The sequence below is a fragment of the Oxyura jamaicensis genome, chromosome Z (assembly GCF_011077185.1).
Source record: "Oxyura jamaicensis isolate SHBP4307 breed ruddy duck chromosome Z, BPBGC_Ojam_1.0, whole genome shotgun sequence".
Classification (NCBI taxonomy): Eukaryota; Metazoa; Chordata; class Aves; order Anseriformes; family Anatidae; genus Oxyura; species Oxyura jamaicensis.
This window is the reverse complement of record NC_048926.1, coordinates 3,690,215-3,714,588: the sequence shown is the minus strand read 5'-3', so window position 1 is coordinate 3,714,588 and position 24,374 is coordinate 3,690,215. Positions and strand designations below refer to the sequence as shown.

The 24,374-nt window shown below is 44.8% G+C and overlaps 1 protein-coding gene across 3 annotated transcripts; it reads left to right on the top strand.

Annotated features, from left to right (window-relative positions):
* Window positions 1-10,397: 10,397 nt before the first annotated feature.
* Window positions 10,398-21,827, top strand: LOC118156465 (urea transporter 2-like). Of its 3 annotated transcripts, none has more exons than XM_035310551.1 (9): window positions 10,398-11,239; window positions 11,437-11,605; window positions 13,904-14,093; window positions 14,585-14,713; window positions 16,801-16,993; window positions 17,841-17,988; window positions 19,482-19,616; window positions 20,170-20,219; window positions 21,136-21,827. In XM_035310551.1, exons 1-9 carry the CDS (start codon window positions 10,862-10,864, stop codon window positions 21,403-21,405), a joined length of 1,662 nt encoding a protein of 553 aa, XP_035166442.1. In that variant the 5' UTR covers window positions 10,398-10,861; the 3' UTR covers window positions 21,406-21,827. The 3 variants fall into 3 exon arrangements, with proteins under 3 accessions (XP_035166442.1, XP_035166443.1, XP_035166441.1); XM_035310552.1 differs by having other exon boundaries at window positions 11,414-11,605; XM_035310550.1 differs by having other exon boundaries at window positions 10,398-11,605.
* The last annotated feature ends 2,547 nt before the right edge of the window (window positions 21,828-24,374 follow it).

Genomic DNA, 24,374 nt, shown 5'->3' with positions numbered 1-24,374 from the left:
TCTATATCCAGAGAAAGAGACATAGAGGGAAATCTAACTGTTTCTTCTCTTCTCATGGCACAAAGCAAAGTGATACATTACTCCTTCATGAACATTTTAGCCAAGATGCTCTAAAATCTTTACTAAAATCTCTCTGGTAACTTCTGAGGTAGGCTCTGCTTTATCATCCCTAATGGTAGCGGCTTTGCCAGAGGGAGAGCATGGGATGGGAACTCAGAGAACCCAGCCTAGAAAGCAGTATTTACTCAAGGTTTGGGACATGAGGATCACTCTTGGGATTTTGCTTATACCACAGATGTGGAAAACATAATTCATGCCCAGAGATGACATATCTGATGTCAAGGACAGCATTACTGATAGTGTGTTTCTTTGATGGTGTCACCATAGCATTTCAGCTCTTCCTAGAAACACAGGAAATCCCATAGCAGCCTCATGGAGAAGTATTTTGGTGCATAACAAGGACCTTTGAGTGCATCTTGACCCCAAATCTGCCCTTGACTTTGGCTCCAGACAAGGCCTTCAGACTAAGGGATTCAAACCAAGTGGAAGCAGACCTCGGCTCTTCTCTTTGCAGCTGGCAAACTACAGCCAAACCCCTGGCTTTCCAATTCAACTTTTCATGACCTTCCAAACTAATCACAACCTTTGCACTGGCCTCAGTACAACTGGCAAATTTATATTATAAGCCTCATTGTGCATCTTTTAGTCTCATAAACCCTACATTACCCAAGCACTGGCTGTCAACAAGGCACTCAAGGCCACACAAGCCTAAGAATACAGCACTTAAATAAGCTGACACTAGCTAGACATTTCCTCCACACAACTGGGAGCCTTCATTGAAACAAAATGTTGCATTTTGAGCATTACAATAGAATCTAGCACTAAGCCTCACCTTGGCTATAGATAAGGCATATTCTTCCATGTGAAAATTCACTGCAAGTAAAACAAGCTGATGCAAACTTTATATTTTCCCTCACCATCATGCCAAAGTTCAGCTATAAGCTTGGATCTGCAGTGCTTCTTTCAAGTCCAGTAAAAGTAACTTGAACAATAATATAGGGAATAAAAAAGGCATAAAGCACCACAGAAAACTTGAACTTAAGGTATTCAAATAAAGTGATACCAATACTCTCTATCACGGGAGAAGCACATTTGAATACAACCACGGCTCTGTAATCACCAGTTTCATAAAGGTTATCCCTTATCTAAGACCAGCCTTAGTTACGGATGCATACTGAGCACAAATTCACAATAAGGCAACCAAATAAAGTGAAATCAACAAAATTCAGCTCTACTTCTCATTCTGCAGCAATATTGTTCACAACCAGAACACCACCTGAAAGCTATCTCCTTGCAGGCACACACTGATAACCAAAGAATACAGCATTTTATTTTAAAAACATACAGATCCTGAACATATGTGTCCTGCACAAATTCTAAAACTTAAAATTGTATTTTAATTTTTAAATAACTTTTAACAAGTAAAATTAAATTTAAAATTCCCAAGACCAGCCACCATGCTCTTCCAATTCCCTTCAACGTGTGCAACTAACCACAAACCTGCCCAGCCTAGGGGTGAGCCCCAAACTGGGTTGTTCGCCCAGCACTGAGAGGGAACAGGGTGTTATTCACACACGTGAGGTGAAGTTGGGAACACATCTCAGACACCGACACATTTCCACCTCTTTCCAATTGAATGATTGAGTATGAATTGTAGAAACTGGCCATGACTTTGGCTCTCCTTCCCTGTTCACATGCCATAACTCTGATCAGGTCTCTAACTCCCACTCCCTCTTTTGCTTTCCTCTGCATGAATTGAGAATTGACCTAATCCTGGCTCTCCAAGTTTTTCTTCTCTGGAAGCCCAGCCTGAATACATCTCCAGCCTTTGGCTGGGCTCTTTGCAGTACACACACTTGCAAATGAAACACAGAAGGAGGCCTGGCAAAATGCTCTTATGTCTTTCAGTCCCATCCCTTTCCTCCCAAGCATCAGTGCTTCAGCTAAAATATATCCCTGCACAAATCTGAGTCTCATCCATCCCCTGCACTGAGGGCACTAACCCCACTCCCAGTGTTCGCACCCCCTCCCCCTAGCTCCCACCGTAGCCAAGACAAACTGGTAAAAATTGCCCTCAGTATGGAAAAATAAATAAAGTGGATGTGCAGCCCTGAATGTCACAGACCATAACCCTGTTTCTAAGTTCATAACTTGGTCTCTGGAAAATAAAAGACACATTCTGGTGTTGGCTGAAGTCCTCAACCAGTAGCCTGTTTGGCACTTGGAGATAACACCACACATGTCCACAGGGAGGGCAGAACTTCAGACAACGCCTGACACAACCCAGGTGGCCTTAACATGAGCCAGCAATGTCCCCATTGCCACCCAGCTCACAAGGCACATGTGTACATCACAGTGCCTAGAGCAGTTCTCCTAGACAAGGTCATCTACCTGGGATCTTAGGTGCAACAAACACTAGGGATGTCTGTCCAGGTCTAGGAAGCACAAGAAGGTGCAGGGAACTGAGAATTGGGACTGAGGTACAGCAACTAGAGAAACAGAGATGAAGGTTATAGGAATGGAAGCAAACGTGAACATTAATGGGGCCACCACAGCTCCAGCTTGCGCTGGGGCAAGCTCAGTGGTGTGCCCTCAGTGAAGATACCTGTGTGCTGAGCTGTGCCACACAGCCTGCACTGTGCACACATCCTAGGGATCCCCCAAAATAAACCCTGCAAATCCCATAAGGATGCCAGGAAAGTAAGCAGTTACACATCCCACTTTCTCCTTTCATTATTAGGGATAGGAGGTTATCCCAGTACCCCGCAGTGCCTTTCAGAGGAGACCCTCGCAAAATATCTTTTGACCTGCCCGATGAACAATTTCCCTGGCATTTCAGCTGGGAGGGCGAAAATTTCCTTTGCCCCCTCCACAAATCCCCCATTTAATAGCTTTGCTGCAGCAGAGTTCTTAGACCACATGCTCCATTCATACGAGAATTAGGATTAAACTAATTTGTGCATTTGTCATTCAACCCTCTCAGCCCCCAAATTTAATTTAAAAACTTTTTTGCATTTCTGATAAATAATACCCTCCTCTAATTAGAAACATCATTTAATCAGGTTTCATGTGCTTTCAACCTTATTAGATCCTTGTCACAACCCTGTGTGTGATTTGAGCATCCTGCTTGAACACAAACATATTGCCCACCAAAATATGCCAAAGACATCTTCTGATGGTGGGAGGTATTTGATGTTTCAGTTACACGATATTACAGTTCTCACAGCACAGTAACAAAGCACCAGGGGAAAAAAAAATGTAGCCACAAAACAAAGAACTCCACAGAAATGTGGAAATCTCAGGACACAGCAATTTTCTTCTGAAAGTCTCTAATGCCAGTCAGCCTCTAGTGTTCCAGTTTCTCATTTTGAAACCACATTTCATTTTATTTGTAACTTGATATTACAGATATATTGCATTTTAAAAGATTAAAGCAAAATGGAATATTCTGAAAGACCCCAAAATTAAAAAATAATCATCATCTTTTTTTTTTTTCCTTGTTGGAGATCTTAATAAAGGAAGGCATTGCTCTGCTCCAGCAGAACACGCCATTTTTAAATTTCCAAATTCTTCCCAAAATGCCAGACACTCTCAGGCTGTAACTCGGTGTCCCCTGTAACACGGACATAGCGTGCTGATGCGGTCAATGCTGGGAGGTGGAGCAGACCTGCCCCAGGACGCGTGCTGCTGCAGTAGCGCGTGGAAAGCCAGCTCGTCCCTGTAGGAGACAAGCCCCCGTCTGCTCACAGCGCCAGGAACAGCTTTTATGTACAACAGCACAAATCCAGAGCAGTTCCACTGAGGTTGATGGATATGACCCTTCTCTTGCTTATATTAGTGGCATTCTGTTAACTAGAGGAATAAATGCGGAGATGGAAACCAGACTCCATCCAGCAAACACCGGACTCGCGCTGCTGCAACAAAAGAAAGCCCGGGCTGTGGAGTGGTGCCAGGGTCTGCCAGGAGCTTTGGCAGCCGCTGAGTTGTTATCTGCAGCTCTTGTTCCTCCACTTCCTCTATCTTAGGGTTTGATACACAGGTCATTAGCGTTATAGGAGTCCCTCTACTGTGTATTCAGAAAGCTTAAAGCCGCTTCTCCAGGGCGCAAGTGCCATTCGTCTGGCTTGCCAGCAGCAGGATCGCTGTGTGGGTGTGGATGCAAACCCTGTGTCCTGAAACGTGCCCTACTTTTCCATTTCATTCGAGTCGATAAGCTCCAGTGCTGTTAGCAACTTGGGGAATTTGGGCTGTCGTCTGTAATCTTTGAAGTGTAAACTTCAGACTCATGCAAAACAGAGAGCAGAAGTGATGTCTGTATTTTCAGGTGAGCAAAGCTGCAGACTTCAAAGGTTTGGTATTAGCCTGTGAAGCTTCTTAAAGATTGTCACCCGAGTTTCTCAAAAGCTGGCTGCAAATGCACATGTACATCCAGATAAACGTATTCTTTGATCTGAGTGATAAAAACAACTGTTTTTCTACATGTAAACTCCATTTTTGTAAATGTTTATGAACTGTGGGAAATTATGTCTCTGCCAGAATTTAAAATAAAGTGATTCAATGGGTTTGCTTTACATTTACCATTCATTATGCTCACTAACATTGCAGGAATCCCAACGGAGTTCTCAGGGAAGGTTCACAGTGTTGTAGTTACCAGGGAAACACACGATAAATTGTAGCTATCTAAAAAAGAAAATCCCCGTTAACTTTCTATTAAAGAGCAAGCAACATGAATTATGTGGAGAAATGCCTTCACGGTTACCCCGTTAAAAAACAGTGTGTTTTGTTTCAAGTTTGGACCAAATATTGGCCAAGCTCTGACATTTTTATTCATTGTGAACAGCACCTAGCACGTTACAGCCTGTGGTTTACCACGCATTGTTAAAGACAGTCCAGCACTCAGCTGGATCGACCCGGGAATAGCAGCCACCATGTGATTGTTCCTGCAGTTAAAACATTTACAGGCAAAGCTTTCTTGGAGAGAGGTTTGGTTCTTCCACGCTCAGCTAAAAAACAGCAGCATATTTCACACCAAAAGGAGGTTCTTTTGCTGATGACTTGTACAGGTCATCTGATACCAGCAGAAGGGTTTACAGGTTCAGTGACCAGCAACCTCTGTCTGGTATAGAAATGGCTTCCAAATATACATTCTACAGTTGCGTTATGGCCTTGGGGCACACTTCTGTGCACACAAGTGACACAGGTCAAAGATCACTTGGACGGTGATGGAGATATGGATCCTCTAGCCCTACCGTGCCCTTGGTGCTCTAGGGAGTGAGAACACCCAGGCTTCACCTCAGAAGCCAGGGGGAGATATCAGAGAACTTTTCCTTGACCTCAGGCAGACCTGCTGCAGAGCAGATGGGAGGTTTAAGCAGTCATCACCACCCCTAACCACTACATCTCAAGCCTTTAGGATTGACCCCAAGAGCTGCTACCAGCTCGCTGCAACACAAACAGACTTCCTAAAAGCATCTCGAGTAGCAGCTGGTTTCTTCCACACTGAAATATCCTAAAAGCACGTTTCCTTTCTCATCCTCTTGTTCATTCCTGTCAGTTGTAGTATCTCAGCCAGGCAGAAGTAGCTCGTGTTGGGACATCTAAGCTTTGTCCACCAGAAGAGCATCCATTTGGACATGGCTCTAGGTGACCCTGTTTGAGCAAGGGGTTGGACCACAGGACCTCCAGAGGTCCCTTCCAACCTCAGCTCTGTGCTTCTGTAGTCCTTAGAAATATTCATGGCAAAAGGAGCTAGCGTTACAGGTCAGGTGGATGTGGAAATCAATTTTTCCCCACTGGTGAGACAGAGCAATAGCTGGTTCTGAAAGTGAAGACATGCGGCTTATGGTCAATGCGAAGGAGAAGGAAAGAGGGCCACATCAGAGTGAAGGTTGGGAGAACGGTGGTACAACAGGGCAGGAATGGATGCTAAGCCCAGAGAGATGGATGTCATGCTAAAGGAGAAGTGTTACAATGAGAGATGAGGTGAGGGCTTTAGCTCCTTGGATGAATAAAACAATCGGACTTCAAAAGCCATCACACAGAAAGAACCTGCAAGATTTAGGCACAGGTGGATGTGAGGCTCTACACTGAGCAGAAAGAGCAGCAGGAATTACAGGATGGGATGGGGTGATGACAGAGAGCAGCAGGAAAAATGGGAGAGGGAAGCCCCAGGGAGCACAGGGGCAGGGCTTTTCCATGGCACATCCACAGACCCGTTCCTGCTCCAGGTCAGATGGTGTGGAGCACACCTCAGACCACCCCAATCAGTTCTCCAGTCACAGCACAACGGGCCTGCCCCTTCCCTTGCACAAAAAGGCTGGCCCTGCTTGGGATCACACCTCTAAGGCCACAACCCTTTGAGAGGTGATCTCAGGGAAACTGGGGGGGGCTCTTTAAAGGCAGGCACAGGTCCCATGCCCCGTCTCAGCTCCAGGTTACTGTGCTGGTTCCTCTGAACACCCAGCTCCCCGTGCAGTGCAAAGGAGCTGAGGCAGCCCATCAGCAGAGGTCTGACACCACGCAGCTCCACACTGTGCATTTTGCCCTGGCCCTAAGTCAGTGTCATCAAGATGCAAAATAACAGAAAGAAAGTCTGAGACAGATGAACTAAAAAGTTGACCTGTTTTATTTTTCCTCTCCTTATTTTTATTTTATTGGTCTATTTCTTAAATTCATTCCTAAAACAAGCAGACCTTTTTTGTTGTTGTTTCCATTTGCAAAGAATTTTTGAAAAAGAGTGAGAGACACAGACACACAAAGCCAAAAAGAAACAGAGGATCCAAGCAGAGAGGTATGTGTTATTGGACAAGTGTTTAATTTATGGAACTTGGCCCGCAGAACAAGAGTTTGAATTGTACTTCAATAAGTGGAGCTCTTAGAATAAATGTGGCTTGTAAAGTTGTTTTACAGTCTGCTTTGCAGAGCAGCCAACACCTCATGGAAACCTTTGAAAAACATTCTGTTTAGAAGCCACGGTGTTTATATTTCATATTTTCTCTATTTGTTTTCCCCTCTGGTTTCATAACTGAAACCATATGCAAGAAAACAGGATTTTTGCGTCTTAAAATATCTACCTGGTCTGACTACTTTTATTATTTAAAAAAACAGTGAGCGTTTTGAAAATTCTTTATATGAATGACACTCAGTTCAAACATTAACATGTCCTTGGTTGATACCCCAGCCAGCTACAAATTTCCCAGATGACCATGGGATAATCACTTTGGTGAGATTCATTCTCCCTCTCCCTCCATATATGCGGTGCAGCTGTGTGAGCTGTGTTTCCCATTGCAGATAGCAAATGCAACAGCTTATGACATGATTTATCTGTACAGGATGGGAGGGCATCAGCCATGCTCTAGATCCATATATTGACCAGCTCGTCCCCACTGTAAAAGTATGCAGCCCCTTAGGCTGGAGATACCCATGGCTGGTCACTTAGGAGACCTGTGGTAAGGAAGTCAAGCACTCGTTCTGCACTGTCACACAGATATCCGTGCATGTACAGTCCCTACAGGAACGGTATCAGCACGCTGCCTACCCAAGATGCTAGGACAATCCTTCAGCTGAATTCTGTGCCTCCACTGGGCAGGCTGGGAGATGCGGATGCACTAGGGGGAAATGAAGAAGCAGTACAGAAAAGTACTGCTTTATTAAATACACAGACCAAGGAAGGAAGATACAGAAAGACCCCAAGACTACATCATAACAGCCAAGCATCTAAATCCGGATGTAAGTCATATGTAGTCCCATACGTTAAACAATCCTGACTGCTACCTATTGCGTGGCAGTTGTGTTTGCACAGATACGACAGCACTGCTCTGGAAAGAGGCTTCGTTTAATGCCTGTGATGGGAAACAAGCTTACCTGAGTGCTGTGTTTCTTTTGGGTCCGTTTGTCCGTTTGCTTTGTTTTGTTTATTTAATGGGCTGTGCCTAGGTGTTTTGTACCTCTGCGACTGGGCTGCATTCAGCTTCCATGACTGTTCTGAAATACCCTGCTCTGTTCATTCATTTTGGTGTCAATGATCCCTGGCAGAGCTCTGCTCGGTAAAGCCATTACGGCTCAGCCAAGCATTCTGTCACCATCCCAAAGTTTTGCCCTCTAGCTCTACACTATTTTTCCTTTCTATTTCTTTATGGCTTCTTCTGAGACCAACATGCTTTTACAAACTGCTCCTTTTCAAGGCCCTTGCAAGGCCACGTCCCTTGAAGTCAACACTTCTCTGATCACCTCTGTGCTTCCAGCCCTCCCTGCTGGCTCCCTTTAATTTCCACACCCCGGAGCCAGGTGACACCATGGGACTCGAGCTAGAAAGAACTGAAGTTTCTATGCTGTGAGATTACACAGCAAAGCTAGGAATCGTGATGAGATAAGATTTGCATCCTGAAGGCGAACACGCTAACCCAGTACTTGTTTAAGCTTCTCGAAATTTTAAAGCCGGGATTTTCATTGTGAGGAGGGAGATTACAGAATGGGCCCACAAAACCAGTGAAGGAGGAAAGAGCAAATGCCCAGCTTTGGCTTCAGGTATCCTGAAAGTATCTACTCACACCTTGGTCGTGCACTGCCCCACTACTCACAGCCCCCTCGTACTGTTATTTGTCTGTGGGGCCGCCAGACCTCTGCGGGCTGTGTGAGGGTGCTGCGCCATTAAGGTTTTCTCCAGTAGCAAAAGCCAAAGAGAAACCCAATGCTTTCTCTTGGAGGCTTAAAAATACAAAGTGCTGTGCGATCATTGTCTTGCACCCCAAAAGCATGCTGTAGCTGCAGTCTGTTTGGGGATAAATGGGCACAGGAAGGTCCAGAGATGAGCCCCAGGCACTAGGCACTGCCCTGCAGCCTGACAAATGTTCCTACACGCAGGATAGCTCATTACCAGTGATGAATCAGTGTTTGCTGACAAAGGGCCCTTTTCTCAAGGAATTCCCCATCAGCCCTAGGTGTGCCATAAGTGATTCAGGCTCTCATTAGCCCTAATTAGCTAATTGTTCAAATGATTTCTCTATTATTCCTGGAGCCTGTACCACTGAGCACACGCCTGCCGACTGACAGGTGCTCACTGCAAAGAAATGTGTTTTTCCAGGATGGCTGCAGGGATTGCTGTGCCCACCTCAGCCCTCCAGGATCTCCTCCAGCTGCTTGCAGCCCCTCGGGCTGCTCTGCTACAAACCCTTAAAGGGTCGCCGCTGTGCCAGGGCAGAGGATTTCAGCATCCCCATACCTTTTTGGCCCCACTCCCTTCCCCAGAAAGTTGGTAATTCTTCAGGCATCTCCTCCAGTCACGTCCCGGGTTGCCTCCCCAGCTGAGGTAGGTGAGCATGCTCCTTGCAAACAGAGATTTAATTCACTCCGGATCCACAGGGCGACAGCAAACAGGAATCATGAGACCGTAACTTTTCTTAGCCCCACAGCTCAGGTGCCCTTCTCGATGCAGATTACAGGCCTGTTACAGATGGTTCAGTGATTTAAAGCACTGGCCTGGGACTCCAGATCCCTCTTCCATAAACTTTAAGGTTGACCTTGGCAAAAGCTCTTAGGCTGGAATTTCGCTCACCTAAAAATAGCCCTCAAAGCTCAGCAGCCAGGCTCCCTCTACAGCCAGCGGAAAGAGAGAGGCACCCCTTTATCCACAGCTAATATAGGCACATGGCAAAAGCGATGTGAATCGCTCTCCCGAGGTACTAGCCTCTCCCTGTACCGATGGCAAAAGGCTCTCGCATGACTGCTTTGCACTTAACCCCTACTAGTTGAACTGTGTGAGAGAGGGGAGGAATGTTAAGGCATATACAGGTCCCATATCGCAATTTCAGGGGGAACTGAGCAACGCAGCCCCGTAAAGCCGGACTTTAGAAGCTCTGCAGGGAGACTTCCCCTTTGTAAAACCCAACTGTATTTTTTGTGGTAAGGTTTAAAATGAGCATGAGACATTCAGGTGCCAAGAAGACAGACAACTACTCGGTACTTATTCTCCATGCTGCTTACAGCTGCACTCTGTTGCTGGCCATGGATATTGTTCGCAGCAAAAGGGCCGCTAGCCTTGCTTTTACCAATGCATCCCTGTGACTTGGCGATCCTAAGAGATGCTCCAAATACCTTTCGACAATCCTCCTCTCCCTCAGGGTCAAGCAAACAGTGCTGTTAGGCTCAGCTTTGACAGCTATAGGTAACTACACCGCCTGCCAGCGCGCCCAGCCCCAGCCAGCGCTGGTGCGCGGAGAGCCGCGTGCGGTGGGGACGAGCTGCCGGCAGAGAGAGCCAAAGCACAAAGCAGCCTGACGCATTTCCAGAGCTGCATTTAGCATCGTGCTGCCACGGGTGAAAGGAAAACGCCTTCTGGTGGTCAAGGACCTTCTTCCCCGGGCATCCAGAGCCACGGAGCCTTTTCCCATCTCCCAGCGAAACAGCCGCCCCGCAGCCCGGCATCCCTCCCAGCCGGCCTTCTTTGCACGCCAGCCTGCCGGAGCTCCCAAAAACCAGGCTCCCGCCAGAAGGTGGTGCCCATATTCCACAAAACGCAGGGAAAGCTCTCGGTGAACCCCTCGAAACCCACACGCACAGCCCCGAAGGTGTCACCTGCAGTGGGGCGCTGTGTATTTTCTCTTAAGGGTTTATATCTGAACGGGCTTTTTAATGAACAAAGCCTTGCAAATGTAAGTTGGAGTTTAATAAACACATAATCTTGCCTGGATGCTCACTGGCTAATTAAAGAGCCTACAGCCCAGAGCTTTGATGCTTGTCTTTGTGCAGAGCCACTCTGGATGTGAATTTCTACATAACACTTTGATGCTGCCCCAGTTTGCTTATGGTGGTCTATCAAAGGCAGGTGTGGGATGAGGAGCATGGCAGGGCTGTATATTTGCTGCAATGTGTAGTAGCTCCAACTCAAAACATCAGGAGGGGCGCAGGCACTGTATTTTCTTGTCTCCTGCTGCCTGCTACCTCACTGGCAACTCACGTTGTTTCCCTCCACCAAACCATGCAGCACTGGCCAGCAGGCAGGCACTGCTTGGTAACTCTTCAGGCATCACGTCCCCTGTCCAACCTGTCACATATCAGGGTGAGATGCTGCAGGGCAGCCGTGCCACATCCACTTTGCCACCTCACAGCTCTGTGCCACAGCTCCATGGAAGCACTGGGTCATTTCCTGGTCCTCATTCCCAAGAGAAGGCAACCACAGCAGGTACCCGCTGTGCCAGGTGGCAGCTACCACTGCTCCCAGCATTGGTTCAGGCAGGTGTCCTCTCCATGAAATATCCCATCTTTGAAAAAGGATATCACCAAGGGGCTCTAACCTACAGCAGAAAGCTGCCAGAGCACAAGAGGTTTTCTAACACACGAACTTTGTGTTTTACAGTTCCCTGTTTTCACCACCCAAAGGAGATGGAGCTCGGAGAAATCGTAGTGGTTGGGAGCCCAGGTGAGAGGAATTTGTACACAGAGCAGAAGCCACGAACCCAGGACCTGCTGGGGAAGAACGGAAAGCAAATCCACCGAGTCTTCAAGTATCTCACAGGAGAAATGAAAGAATACGGAGAGTGGATGAAAAGTAAGCACGGGGATGTGTTTGGGGCTCTCTGAAGGAGTGAGCTGGGAGCAGCTACGTCACCATCAGCACTCGCAGTGCTGGGGCACAAGGCAAGGGGCTGTGTCACCTTCTGCGGAGGCACGGCCCAAACTCACTGCCGACTTCTGGCCTTTCAGCCCAAATTGCTTTATTCTCAGGAAAGGAATCTCACTGCATGCTCTTGCCATTACTGTGGCTGCACACAATTCAGCACAGGCAAGAAGATGTCTTTTACACTTAATCAATTATGTCATTAGCATCATGTTCCTGATGGCGGTGCCCAGAATCACACATCAGGGCTGGGGGTTTGGTCTCGTTTGTAAGTGCTTTGGATCAGCAGCCATCTCCCCGGCCACGTGTGGGCTGGCAGCGGGGACTTGGCTCCCGCATGTGGAGGCAAAAGCTCTTGTATAACCAGCCTTCGGGGAGCAGTAAGCACTGCGGGTGTTTTGTTCCGATAAAGTACAAAGCAAGTCCTGATCTCAAAAGGTTTACTGTCCGGGCAGGAACAATACACGAGCAGATGGTCTGCGTTAATCAGAATTATTGGGGATTAGGGGCTTTGAGAGGCTATGCAAGACTGTGGGTCCTCTGTCAGGGCTAGGTTCGTTAGCAGCACAACCCCTGCAAGGGGAGAGAATAAGAGACAGCTGTGTGCAGCCTGCTGGGCTGCGCGGTGGCCATCCTTGGTGGAGGAGGTGGGCTGAGATGCCTCCATGCAGGGGGCTCAGCACAGTCCCCAGCCACAGGAAAATGTCTCCTTTTTGTTTACTCCATTGGCCCATGCTTGGCAGACCAATTTTATTACTCAGTGTCCTGAAAAGCTCCCTGCCCCTGCACACTATAACCGTATTTCAATACTGTTAATACTGGTGTCTAAAACAAAGAACACTGCTGATACTTTTCATATCAAAACAGCAGACTTTAGTAAGAATTCACAAACAAGCCCAATCACTTTTCTCTAAGGAGCTCATTCCCTCCTGGTTGTAACTGCCTGGCTCCACATCAACACACCGCCTGAGGATGCCTGTGGAGCCGTCCCTTAAGTCACACTCCCGCCTTTTGGGAGGGCTCTCCAGGGATGCTGAAGAGATACAGGGTGGTACCCGGCCCTTCAGAGATCCTCTGTTTAAGCTTCTCTCCTCGGAAAACAGGTCTTGAGACTCAAATACAACAAGGCAGGGAAGTAGAAAAGGGGGGGAGAGGAAGTTATTAGGAGTAAGATCTTGCCCGGATTCAAGAAGTAGCCTGGCACTTTGCACTGTGCCTAATTAACAATGTAAACTGAGTGGCTGAATTAATTTTAAATATTTACAAAGATGAAAAATGCATATACACACTGTATGAACATCTTGTACATGGAAGCACACCTTTTTTGTATCTTCTCCTTACACTATGCTTTTTAACACACAGCAGCACAATACTATTTACACCTTTTCCTCAAACTTGGCAGCAAAAGCCTTCAGGTCAATTTACAATAGAAAAGCCAGCAACAGAGCTCCTGTAGTGCTGCAAGACCCTCCTCTGCCCACGGAGATCACGAGGAGAACCGTGCAGAGATACGCTCAGACAGCCATGCACATCCCACCTCCGCCTGCACTCACCTGAGACACCTGAGCTCAGGGTCCATTTGCTCCATCCAGTGGGCTTCTCTGAAGAGCAGTGGCCCTTTGTCCTTTGGATGTGCCTCTTTTCTCTGAGGACAGTCTGAGCTACAGTAACTTTTGTTGTCTCCTTTCAGGTTCTTCACTTCCCAAAGTACTTTTATATATAATATTTTTAAACTTTGCAACTTTGATCCCATCTCCTGCATATAGAATGCCTCCATAATCTGGATTGCCAACTCTCTCCCTAAAACAGCAGAAGTGTTTCTTTTTATACTTCCCTATCCCCACACAGATTGCTTTCAGTCTTTGCCTAAGTCCTTCTCTGCATCTGAATTATACATAGAAAAGGGTCTATCTCCTTGTTACATTTATAGCAGAATCTTATGCAACCTACTGTGCAAGAACGACTATTTTTTTGACCACCATAAATAAACCGCTTTTTATGAATCCCTCCATGGACTTTATAGCAGTGCCCAGTCCACCCCTGTTAGCTTTTCAAGTGCCAGATGCAAAATATGCTCAGACACCAATAAATCAGAGACCATTTTTACAGTCCTGTTGATACATCGCCTCTGTTCCGTGGCCAGAAAGCAACTGTAGAGCTGAGTGTGCTTTGAAGAGACCCTGCTGAAATGATGCCTTATCACCTGTAATTTCATTTGATCTCCTCCAGATAAGCCCCTGATGGTTCAGCTGGTGGACTGGATCTTGCGAGGCACCTCCCAGGTGATGTTTGTCAACAACCCCCTCAGCGGGCTGTTCATCTTAGTGGGGCTTTTCATCCAGAAGCCCTGGTGGTTGCTCACAGGCTGCACTGGATCAGTTGTGTCAACGTTAACAGCGCTGGCCCTCAGCCAGGACAGGTAGGTGGAAACTCATGGCTGGGATGATCGTTATGGTGTCAGGAACTGTCAGGAACCTGCTGACGGGTCACAGCCTTACATTCAGGTGTATCAGAACCAGCAGACCAGCTTTTCTTACAGGTGGCATGGAAGCAGTTAGGTGAGGACAGAGCTGTGGTCCAGGAGGAGCTGGCTTGTCCTGATAGTTGGCCACCTTTGTGAGAGCAGGCAGTTGTCACCTGACACTAGCAGTCACGTTCTCTCTCTCTCCGACAGCCATTAAGATTTGCCATCATTATAACCATGTGGGTCATTTCGATCACATTGAGCCCTCTGGATCATCACAGTTCAATGGGTTCCAGACTGCCTCCTTCCTCCGCACTCCAGTCCAGCATTTTTTCCATCCTCTCCCTACAGTCCTTTTTCCAAGAGGAGGGCATTTTTAAGTTGCATTTCATTGGGTCTGTGTGACAGGTCACCTTCTGCCTTGCAAACATTTCTTTCCATCACAGATCAGCCATTGCAGCAGGGCAGCACGGCTATAACGGGATCTTGGTGGGACTGCTCGTGGCTGTCTACTCTGACAAAGGGGACTACTACTGGTGGCTTCTTCCTCCTGTGGCAGTTACTTCAATGGCCTGGTAAGTGTCACTTCTCTTAGGGACAATTCTCAGAGAATGAGGAACCCTGATATGTGCATCTTAAAGACGTTGCAAGTGCCCTCCACCTGGTCTCCTATATCAGTAGCTCCAGCCACAGCAGTGCTCGAAGAGCATCCGTTGATGCACAGAGCTTGTCAAACACCTTGGTAGAAGGCCGAGTGCACTGACAAAGCTAATCACAGCAGAAGAACAAAGAAGCTCTACTTCAACACTCTGCAAATGGCCCTCATCAGCAGACCACATTCAGGGCGGGTGTCATTGCGCTCAGCACCCCAGCTGTCCTTCCTTACCCAGGCACTGAACTGACCTGGAGCTCTCCCTCAGGCTGAATTCAATCTTCCCCATCTCACATCTGCAACCAGTCATGAGCAAAATTAATTCCTCCAAGTAACTCCGAATGCCAGACAATGTCCTTTCAGGATTAGTTACCATTGCTAAATACAGACCTTAACAGCACTGCAGAATCTGTTTAACAGCTTTGACTGAAATTAATTTGAGAGTCACATTTTAATCACTGCTAGTGATAAGATACAAATCATTATTGCAGTTCACTGCTTTTAAAATCGGATTTTTCAATATTTTATTTCATTAGTCACTCTCAGCGAAGGTCATTTTGTGACACCCTCTCAAAACCCAGAACATGTTGCAAGAATGTTTAGTCTGTCTTGTCTGCCAGAATTCCCTGAGGCTTTTTATTCAAAATTTTCCTTATTCTTCTAGTTCATGGGACTTGAGGGGAGAGCTGAAAGACTTTAAAATTAGACATTTCAGTGATTTTTTTCAACTGGTATTTTGTATTGCAGCTTTAGAAGTCAGCGTTTCTTTAATTGTTTCTTTCATCCTGACAAGATGTGTAACTGGCAGAAGCTTTGTATTTCAACACAGAAATTAGGACACTATTTTCACTGGTGTTTTTCTTTTCCACAGTGACAAGGAAATCTGTAACTATTCTGGAAACCAAATTTGTCATGAAAGAATAGGCTTCATCTGAGAATATAAAATGAGAAAAAAAAAAAAAAAAATTTCCACTGATAGTATCTACACAACAGGACACAAGATGTTGCTTTTGAAATGCCAAATACTTTGTTTTTTTTTTCTGGTGATGGGGAGGTGTTGTTTGTTTGTTTTGTTTTTACTTTGTATGTGTATGTGTGTTTTTATTTTGTTTTGGTTTTGTTTTTAATATTTTACATCTCCTAATGAAGAATTTCTGTCCTGCTTGATCACCTCTCCTGCTCTATTCCTCTTCCATCTTACCGTTCTGGCATCCCCCAGACTATTTAAACACACAAAATGCAAATTATATAATTCCTTATTCCCTCTTGTCTCCTCAAGACTGGAGCTTTTTTCACCAACCAGAGTTTTCCACGGCTGTTCCTGTGCTATTCCCCCAAACCTGCTCTTCTGTTTCTTGCTACATTTCTCTACAGACGTAGAGGCCAGATCACCTTCTTCCCTGCAGGCCTACACACAGTTCTGGATGCATTTCTTCATTGTCTCCTAGTCAGCTCTAGTCAACTCATGTGACTGCGAGGTTTGTTTCTGGTCATTGTCTCCATTTTACTTTGTCAGGTCCATGTCTCAGCATTGTGATTATTGTTCTCTCTAATTTTTATTATCCCAATTTAGAAATCCTCAGTAGGACAACCTTGCTTGAATCAACATCCTCACATTCCATCTCTTTATCAATTTGTAAAACTCTATTTGGTCAGTGTCTGTTTCCACTGATTGATCAGGACCTCTCTGAGTGGTTGTTCCCTGTTTCCTTCACCCCTCATCCCTCCCCATTTTTGTGTATCCTTTAGTCAGACATTTTTTTCCTTCAGGGGACAGACAGCCTCACACTACACATACCCTTACATCCAATAATTTGATGTGATAATTGCTGTAAAAAGACAAACAGCATTCTCTAACTTTTGATCTGATGCTGTCTAGAACATGAAACTACCCAATGTTTCTAAAAACGCTTGTGTTTACAAGAGCTTATGACCAAAGTGGTAGGATGTTTCACCACTCTAACTATTATGAACAAGCTATACTTGTTTCTTTTCTTCTTTTATACTCAGTCCAGTCCTGACCAGTGCTTTGGGATCCATCTTCAGTAAATGGGACCTTCCCATTTTCACGCTGCCCTTCAATATTGCAGTGACTTTGTACTTGGCAGCCACAGGACACTACAACCTCTTCTTCCCTACAACCCTCATCAAGCCTGTAGCACCAGTGCCCAATATTACCTGGACTGCAATCAATGTGCCTCTGGTAAGTTTCATTCCAACCAGTTTATGATATTTCATTTAAAATGTGCATGTGAAGACATTCAGCTCTGGATAACAATTTTGAATAGGTCAGAACAGGCATGTGATATGTACAGCCCATAGGAATTCATAGATAAATGTCTTGGCTCAGTTCATTTCATAGAAGACAGTGCCCTAAAAGGGACAGTCCTGGCTGATCCAGCAGAAAGGCTGATCAAGGCTGAGGGAAGAAAGATTCTGAACTTCTCACTCCACCTAAAGTTAGACTGCCTTGAAACATGGCTCAAGTACTGTTGATACAGAAGTACATTTCGATACTCAATCCCACTGCCTAGATGTGGTTAAAGGGATATCAGCAGGACAGTCAATGACCATACCAAAAGAGGGAAGAAACATCATGATATCAAAGGGACAGAAACTCATTTACAACCAGTCCCCACAGGCCAGATATAGCACTGGAAAAGGTCTTGTTACATTCACCCTCACAAAGAAATGTAAAGATAACTGCTATATTTCATATAATATATAATAAATCAACCCCACCACAGTACTACGGCCTAGAAAGGTTACTATTTCTCTTTCACTAAAGGCACCCCCAACAAAACAACATGAACAAACACACAGAGACCATATTACCATCCCAGAAGAAGCAAAAGTCCATCTTGAACTAGAGGAAATTCAGACCAGACAGTGAACTAATTCTGCACAGAAGGACAAAATACTCACTTTTACCCAGCAGGCTCACTCAGAGCCAGGATTGCTTCCTTTCCTTTCTAAACATTAGCTTGGGTGAAATAACTGTTGTGTCCTTAGACTCAGAATAATGTGCCCTTTTCTGCTGGCTGCTGCAGCTCTTGCAATCCATCCCAGTCGGTGTTGGGCAAGTGTATGGCTGTGAAAACCCCTGGACTGGAGGTATCTTCCTTGTTGCTCTACTTATCTCCTCCCCACTTATTTTCTTGCATGCTGCAATCGGATCTGCAGTGGGGATGTTTGCAGGTAAGAAGTATTTACCAAAGTCATTTTTGTAAGTGACCCAAGCTGTTAGGAGATTCTGTCCAGACTTAACAGATGAATGGCTTAGATGTACTTGGGAATACACTCCCATCCTTGAAAGTCTCTCTAAATTCCAAAGGTCTTACTGAAGGTCACTCAACATGGTGAAGGCAAGAACAGAAGCGCATTTTCTTTAAGCTCTGAATTTGGTACTAGATTTGTAACTCAGGTGGGTATTTGTTCCACCTTGATGAATCACATGGAGATGATGATTTTAAAATAATAATAATAATAATAATTTCATTGATCTCTTGACACCAGAAGTATGCTAAATTACAACAACGAGCAAGGATCTGCCTCAAAGCTACCCAGTCAATGAGAACAAACAGACTTTTCTACTGTGGAGTTCATTCTATCCTGCTGCAGATTTGTAAAAGCAGCTCAATGAACGCTGCCCAAAATACCCTTTCTCTGGGAAACAGTCTTAAATTAAGATAGACAAGATCAATGCCTTAAGATAGACAAGATCAATGCCATTTATCGGAGCAATTTTAATTTTAAAAAATACGATGAAATAACTGTGGCATGAGGCAAGTACCTTTAAAAAAGATGCAGACGTGCAACATTAAGTTCTGATTTCTGCTCTGAAGAGCTTTATACAAGATGTGATCAGCCTTGTATTTGTGTTTTTAAACAAAACTATCCACAGTTTGTACAGTTAAGAGCACTTGGCAAGTTTTGTACAGATGACATTTAATCTAGAAGAGAAAGGTCAGGGGAAAGTCTGTGGGAATAATTGCGGTGAAAAGGAACAGAAGACGAATGAGGACATTATAGCAGGAAATGTCTTGATCTTAAAAATAAGGTGGCCTGTGTGCTACGTATTGGGCTATCCTTTTTATTGGTACTCCTGAAACCTATGAAAAGTCCTGCAGAAGTACCTATGACATCAGGTTTGGAGCAGACCCTCAGCTCCCATCCCACTGGAGAATTTCCGCAGCAATGATGGAGTGACCACATTTAGTATTTTAGCAAAGGTCACTCAGAAAAGATGGAAAATTCTGCTTCCTCCCACAAAAAAACTCTCAGCTGTGCCTCCAATACTGAAGCTCAGCTCCAATACTGAAGCTAAAGCATGAGCTTTAAACAATACACATGAGCACAGCTTTCTGCAAGAAGGAAAGCTAAGCCAGAAACCCCTCGTGCACTCTGGCTAGATCATCCATCTGGAGATCTGGGGGACTAACCACAACACATTCAGGGCATAAGCAGGAAGTTTTTCTGAAGGAAACCTTTCAGACCATGTCATACACCAACCCCAGGACACCATCATAGCACCAAAATAATAAACTTCATTTTATTTCACCTTTTTTTCTGCACGCGATTGTTGTGCAACTGTGAACCCAGTTAAATGTCTGTACATCACAGGGAAGGGTTCCCTGCAAGTCACGGATCCTCCTGCAAACACTTTTCATGCCTGCTTTTTTGTCTTGCAGCACTGAGCATTGCAACACCCTTTGACAGCATCTACCTTGGCTTACACAATTACAACTGCGCGCTCGCATGCATTGCGATTGGAGGCATGTTCTACGCCCTGACCTGGCAGACTCACTTGCTGGCACTTGCTTGTGGTATGCATCTTTTACACTAAGGGCAGCCAAAAACTGATGCAGCCACGCAGTCTAGGAACAGTACAGGTTAAAGTCAACTGTGGACTTCTGTTTTGCTGCAAAACATGTTACTGTGCAAGAGTTATTTCTGTGATGGCATCAGATTTTAGTCACAAGTGATTGCAAGTCACGAGTGCGGAAGGAAGGGCCTTTAGATCCTGATAACACAGAAACATCTAGAAGGGGCAGAAGCATCAGGATTTGTGAGAGAAACACAGCTCTGCCACGAGCAGAAGCCTAACAAATTCAAAACTCAGCAGATTCATAGAAGCAGCCATCTCAGACCTATGTGTATCCTTAGGGGAAGTACACCATAAATATAGAGCTACTGCACAAGTTCAGTTCAAAATCAAAAATTTTAACTAATTGATGAATTCTAACATTAAACTGCACATCAGGCAGCTGGGAGGATCATTTACCATGCATTTGGACACTTTAATATTTCTGATAATTTCTTTGGAAAGATGAGCAAGACTTTCCTCATCTTGAGCTGTCTTTGGTCTTCTTTCCTCAGCATTATTCTGTGCCTACTGTGGAGCAGCTTTTACTAATGCCCTATCTGTGGTAAGTCTGGTTATTTTGTGGTTTTTGTTTAACTGTATTCTTGATTTTATCATTATATAATGCCAAGGAAGTTCCTCCAAATTGTCCATGTCAGTTCTGACAGCACTGAAGTGAGAATGCTGCAGCCAGCAGCAGGTCTTGTAACAGTTAACAGTGCACCTGCAGACTGCAGCTGCAAATATGATTTCAAAAAACTTTGGAGTGGGAGTGTGCATATATATGTGAATTCCAGAAACAGCTTGTAGATTGAGATGCAAGATTTATTTACAAGCAATATTTTTAAACAAATACAGTGGTCTACTGTTTTCCTTGCTTTTTCCAAGGTCTTATTCCACGCTCTCCCACCATTTTTTTTCCCCCAAGTTTGGTCTGGCAACAAGAACTATAACAAGTAAAAAAAATAAAATAAAAATAAAAAGCCACTGCTCCCTTAAACATAACTGATTGTATGTGGACAGCTTAAGAAAGAGATGAAGCCAGAGGAGCCATGCTTTTTTTCTTCCTGAAGATCTGAGACACTAAAGCAAAACCATATTTTAATAAAAGTGATTTAGTAGCTTACAAGAAAAAAAAAAATATATAGAACTAACAGCTTAAATGCATTAAATGTATTCATCTGGCATCCTCTCAGTAGAGCATACGTCCACACAGAGGGGTTGCTTTGTTAACCACAGCTGGTTTGGGGATGCATCAGAGAAGAGGACACCTATTTTTCTCCTTGTGACCTTGGTTTTGGCAAACTCCAAGGCAGGTCAGGAGGTGAGAGCACAGAGCAGGACGGAGGGTTGGACACAATGCCAGGAACGCATGGGCACTGACTGTGACTGTGTGTGAATAGTACTCTCAGAACATGACATTTGACAGGATGGTGAAAGGTTCCAAAGTGCACCCATCTGTCTGTCCTGTCCCCTCCCAGCTTGGACTGCCACTCTGTACCTGGCCTTTTTGCTTCTCTGCACTTCTCTTCTTGCTGATAACTTCAGACAACCCAGCCCTCTACAGAATTCCCCTCTGCAAAGTCACCTACCCAGAAGCCAACCGGATCTACTACCTGAGAATGAAGAGAAGAGCATCAGAGAGCAGAAGAGAAGAGCAGAAACGAAAGGAGCAGAAACCTTCTGGCAGCTCAAAAATAAGCACAGGAGGCACCCCCCTGTGTACCCCCAAAAACAGCCGTGCTTACTGATTCCCAATGTCCAAGAGCAAGCAGTATTGGGTCAGTTTGTCACACGCTAGGCAAGCACTCTGCAGCTACAAACACCACTTTTGGCAGTGGTCTGCGAGCCAGGGATCTGGCACTGCACGCTGGAGGAAACACGATTTGCCCTTAAGCTAAGCTTTCCAAAAAGCACTCAGGTAACAATAACAGCTGCCTTATCAATCCACACGTTGTTAACTTGAAAGCCACCTCTTATCAACAATAATTATAAGAATAGGCAGAAGAACATAAACACTGGCAAGAGGCTGTATTTAATCTTGGATATGTCATTTAAAAAAAATAAATATGCTGAGACGAGACATGGCATCTAATAATAATAATAAATAATGTAAAATCAAGTGCTGCACTTTAAATTAAGAACATGTACATTTGAAAGTGGAATAAACAGACTGATCTCTTACTTCCTGGTGTCCCATCAATGTCTAATCCTCTTAATCCCTCTTAACAGCTACAGCACACACAGGTAAATTCTTATAGAGCGTGTACCATTTTTGCTGCATCTTCTGACTCCTCATTAAGCTCCAGGACAAAATGAAGGTATAAATACACGTGCTTTAATCACACTGGAAAAGTGACTAGCTAGCAATGATCAAATGCTTTTCTTTTCCTTGTATCATTTCCTGTGTTGCAAATAGAAGATCTGTCTCCTACAGTCTGCAGGATAGCAGGTCTGAATCCCCACATGCATCTGGTGGGAAATAGGAGCCTTTTACATAAAGAATGAGATAAACATTTGCTATTGGCAGCAGTTACCAAAGTCCTTTCTCTCCCTTTCTTAGGGAAATTGTTGCATTAAGTCACAAGCAATGAAAAATCAAAGTCTACTCTTGGTGTCTGTTGGGGCTTGGACTGATCTTCTCATGGGTCTTCAGTATCTGGTCTGTCCCAGAGAAACCTCATGAAACAACACCACAGTTAGTCATGGGAAACTGAGGAGCACCTTGCTGCTGTGCCACCCAGGGGAGTGGTTCCTGGTAGGTACAAGGAGAACACTGCCACGTTATGTTTCCTCCAAGTCCTTACAACAGGAAAGAGCCAATTAATCCAAAGAGTACCGTCCTTGGGAACATTTTCCAAAGCCCCTGCAAAACCAGCCTAACAGAAAGGCTTCCTCATCCAAAGCCACTTCACATGATCAGTTTAAAAATCATGGACCCAAATGAACCTGAACATTTAAGGCCAAGATCCAGAGAGACACCACACAATGTTCAGATTAGATTGCTGTCCCTCCAGCCTCTTGATTTTGGGCTGTTTTGCAGATTTATTTGAGGCTCTCTAAGCAAACAGATAGGAGACCAGCTCTAACTTGAACTTTTTTTTAAAAAAGGTGGGCCTGAGCCATGCCCAAGGGAATGTCTGTGCCTTTATAAACACCAGATTAGCAGCACCAGAAGCTACCACTCTAAGCATCCCCTAACCAGAGGCATCCAAGATTGAATTCAGCCTGAGGGACAAGACTATGGTGCTATTAAAAAGCATCTGAATGTACTTAAAACAGGTTAGGCCATTCCAGGAACTTCAGGAAAACTTAGGTCCCCTATTTGGATTACAACAGAATTGAGATTCCACTGAGCAGGACAGCTTCACATAGGCACAAGACCAAATTTCAGTTGGCACGATAACTCTGTCATTGAAAATGTAGGAACCCGATGAGTTTTTGAGCCTGCTCCATCCCACAGACTTGAGCACCCATGTTATACCTCCATCCCATTTTAGACCTCAGGCTGACCTCTGAATCCAACCATACAAAGACCCTCCAGGAAAGCACAAAGGGAACCAGCTGGCATTCCTGCATGTCACAAGTCTTCTCAGAGACTAATAAAAGACCAAGGATCCCATCAGCCTGCCCAATATGTTAGTCAGGAGACTTTTGTCTTGCTAAGAGGGATGGGACTGGCCACAGCTTGAGGCCTTGCCGACCTCTATTAAGGGGAGAAAGATCTGACAGACGTCCAACTGCAGCGAGCAGAAAAGCAAACATGTTTGCCTTTGGCTCCCTTGCAAATCCCAGAAGCCACCCAGAGATGCTGAGCTCTGACAAGCTGGAGGCACAGATGTATTTCTTTAACACAAGACCAAGGGAGGGGAACCAATGATTTAGGAGAAACAGATTGTTTGCAGTAGCAATCCATTACCCAGGCACTGGACAAAAGCAGTTTCTTCTTACCACCGAGGGCTGCTGCAGGTGAATCTACAATCTGAGCCAGCATTAATGGGTATTTGTAGGCTGTCCATGCAGCTGCTTATTCCTGCATAGTGGTTCCAGAAAAAGCAACAGGGGACAAAGAAACCATCAGAAAAGGTATCAGTTGGCAGGGAAGAAGGTGGAGGCCCACAGGAGGACAGGTTACCAAGCCATCCTTTTAGCCATAATACCAGCAAACCAACAGTAGCAAAAAAGCAGTCCTGTACAGCTACTGCAGATCAAAGACATCTCAAAGTTACTACTTGCATAGAAAAACAAAGACAGAATAACACATGAGGTGATACACGGCTGTCTGAACACCTTCCCTCTATAATAGCCAATGAAATATTAAACGCGCTTGAAACAGCAGGACCTGTTCATCTGCTCTGCATAATTTAAATTAGCTCATACACAATCCACCATTAAAGAAGGATTTGAATAGTAGCAACAGTTAAAAAATTACTGTAATGAAGTCAGCTAAAATAATGCTAGAATCAAGTTTTGTTATCTAAGAAAAATCTTAACTGTGGTTAATTATGCCAAGCATATCATTTATTTTCTTAAAAATAAGAGTAAAGTCCAAGCACAATATGGTTACTGGAAAGAATTTGTCATGAAAGAGCCATTACAAACTTTAATTCCTTAGCCACAAGAAAATTCATCCTGAAATCAATTAGCAAAAGAATTGCTAGAGTTGAAACCATCCATAAAGAACAGGAAATAAACAGCAGTCAAAAGATCTGAATAACTA

Excerpts from the sequence above, each read along its gene's own strand:
- LOC118156465 (XM_035310550.1), top strand. The coding sequence starts at position 10,924 with ATGTGTAGTAGCTCCAACTCAAAACATCAGGAGGGGCGCAGGCACTGT. Across the intron at positions 14,094-14,584 it reads CTGGCCCTCAGCCAGGACAG|ATCAGCCATTGCAGCAGGGC; the intron begins GTAGGTGGAAAC and ends TTTCCATCACAG. Across the intron at positions 17,989-19,481 it reads TGCAGTGGGGATGTTTGCAG|CACTGAGCATTGCAACACCC; the intron begins GTAAGAAGTATT and ends TTTGTCTTGCAG.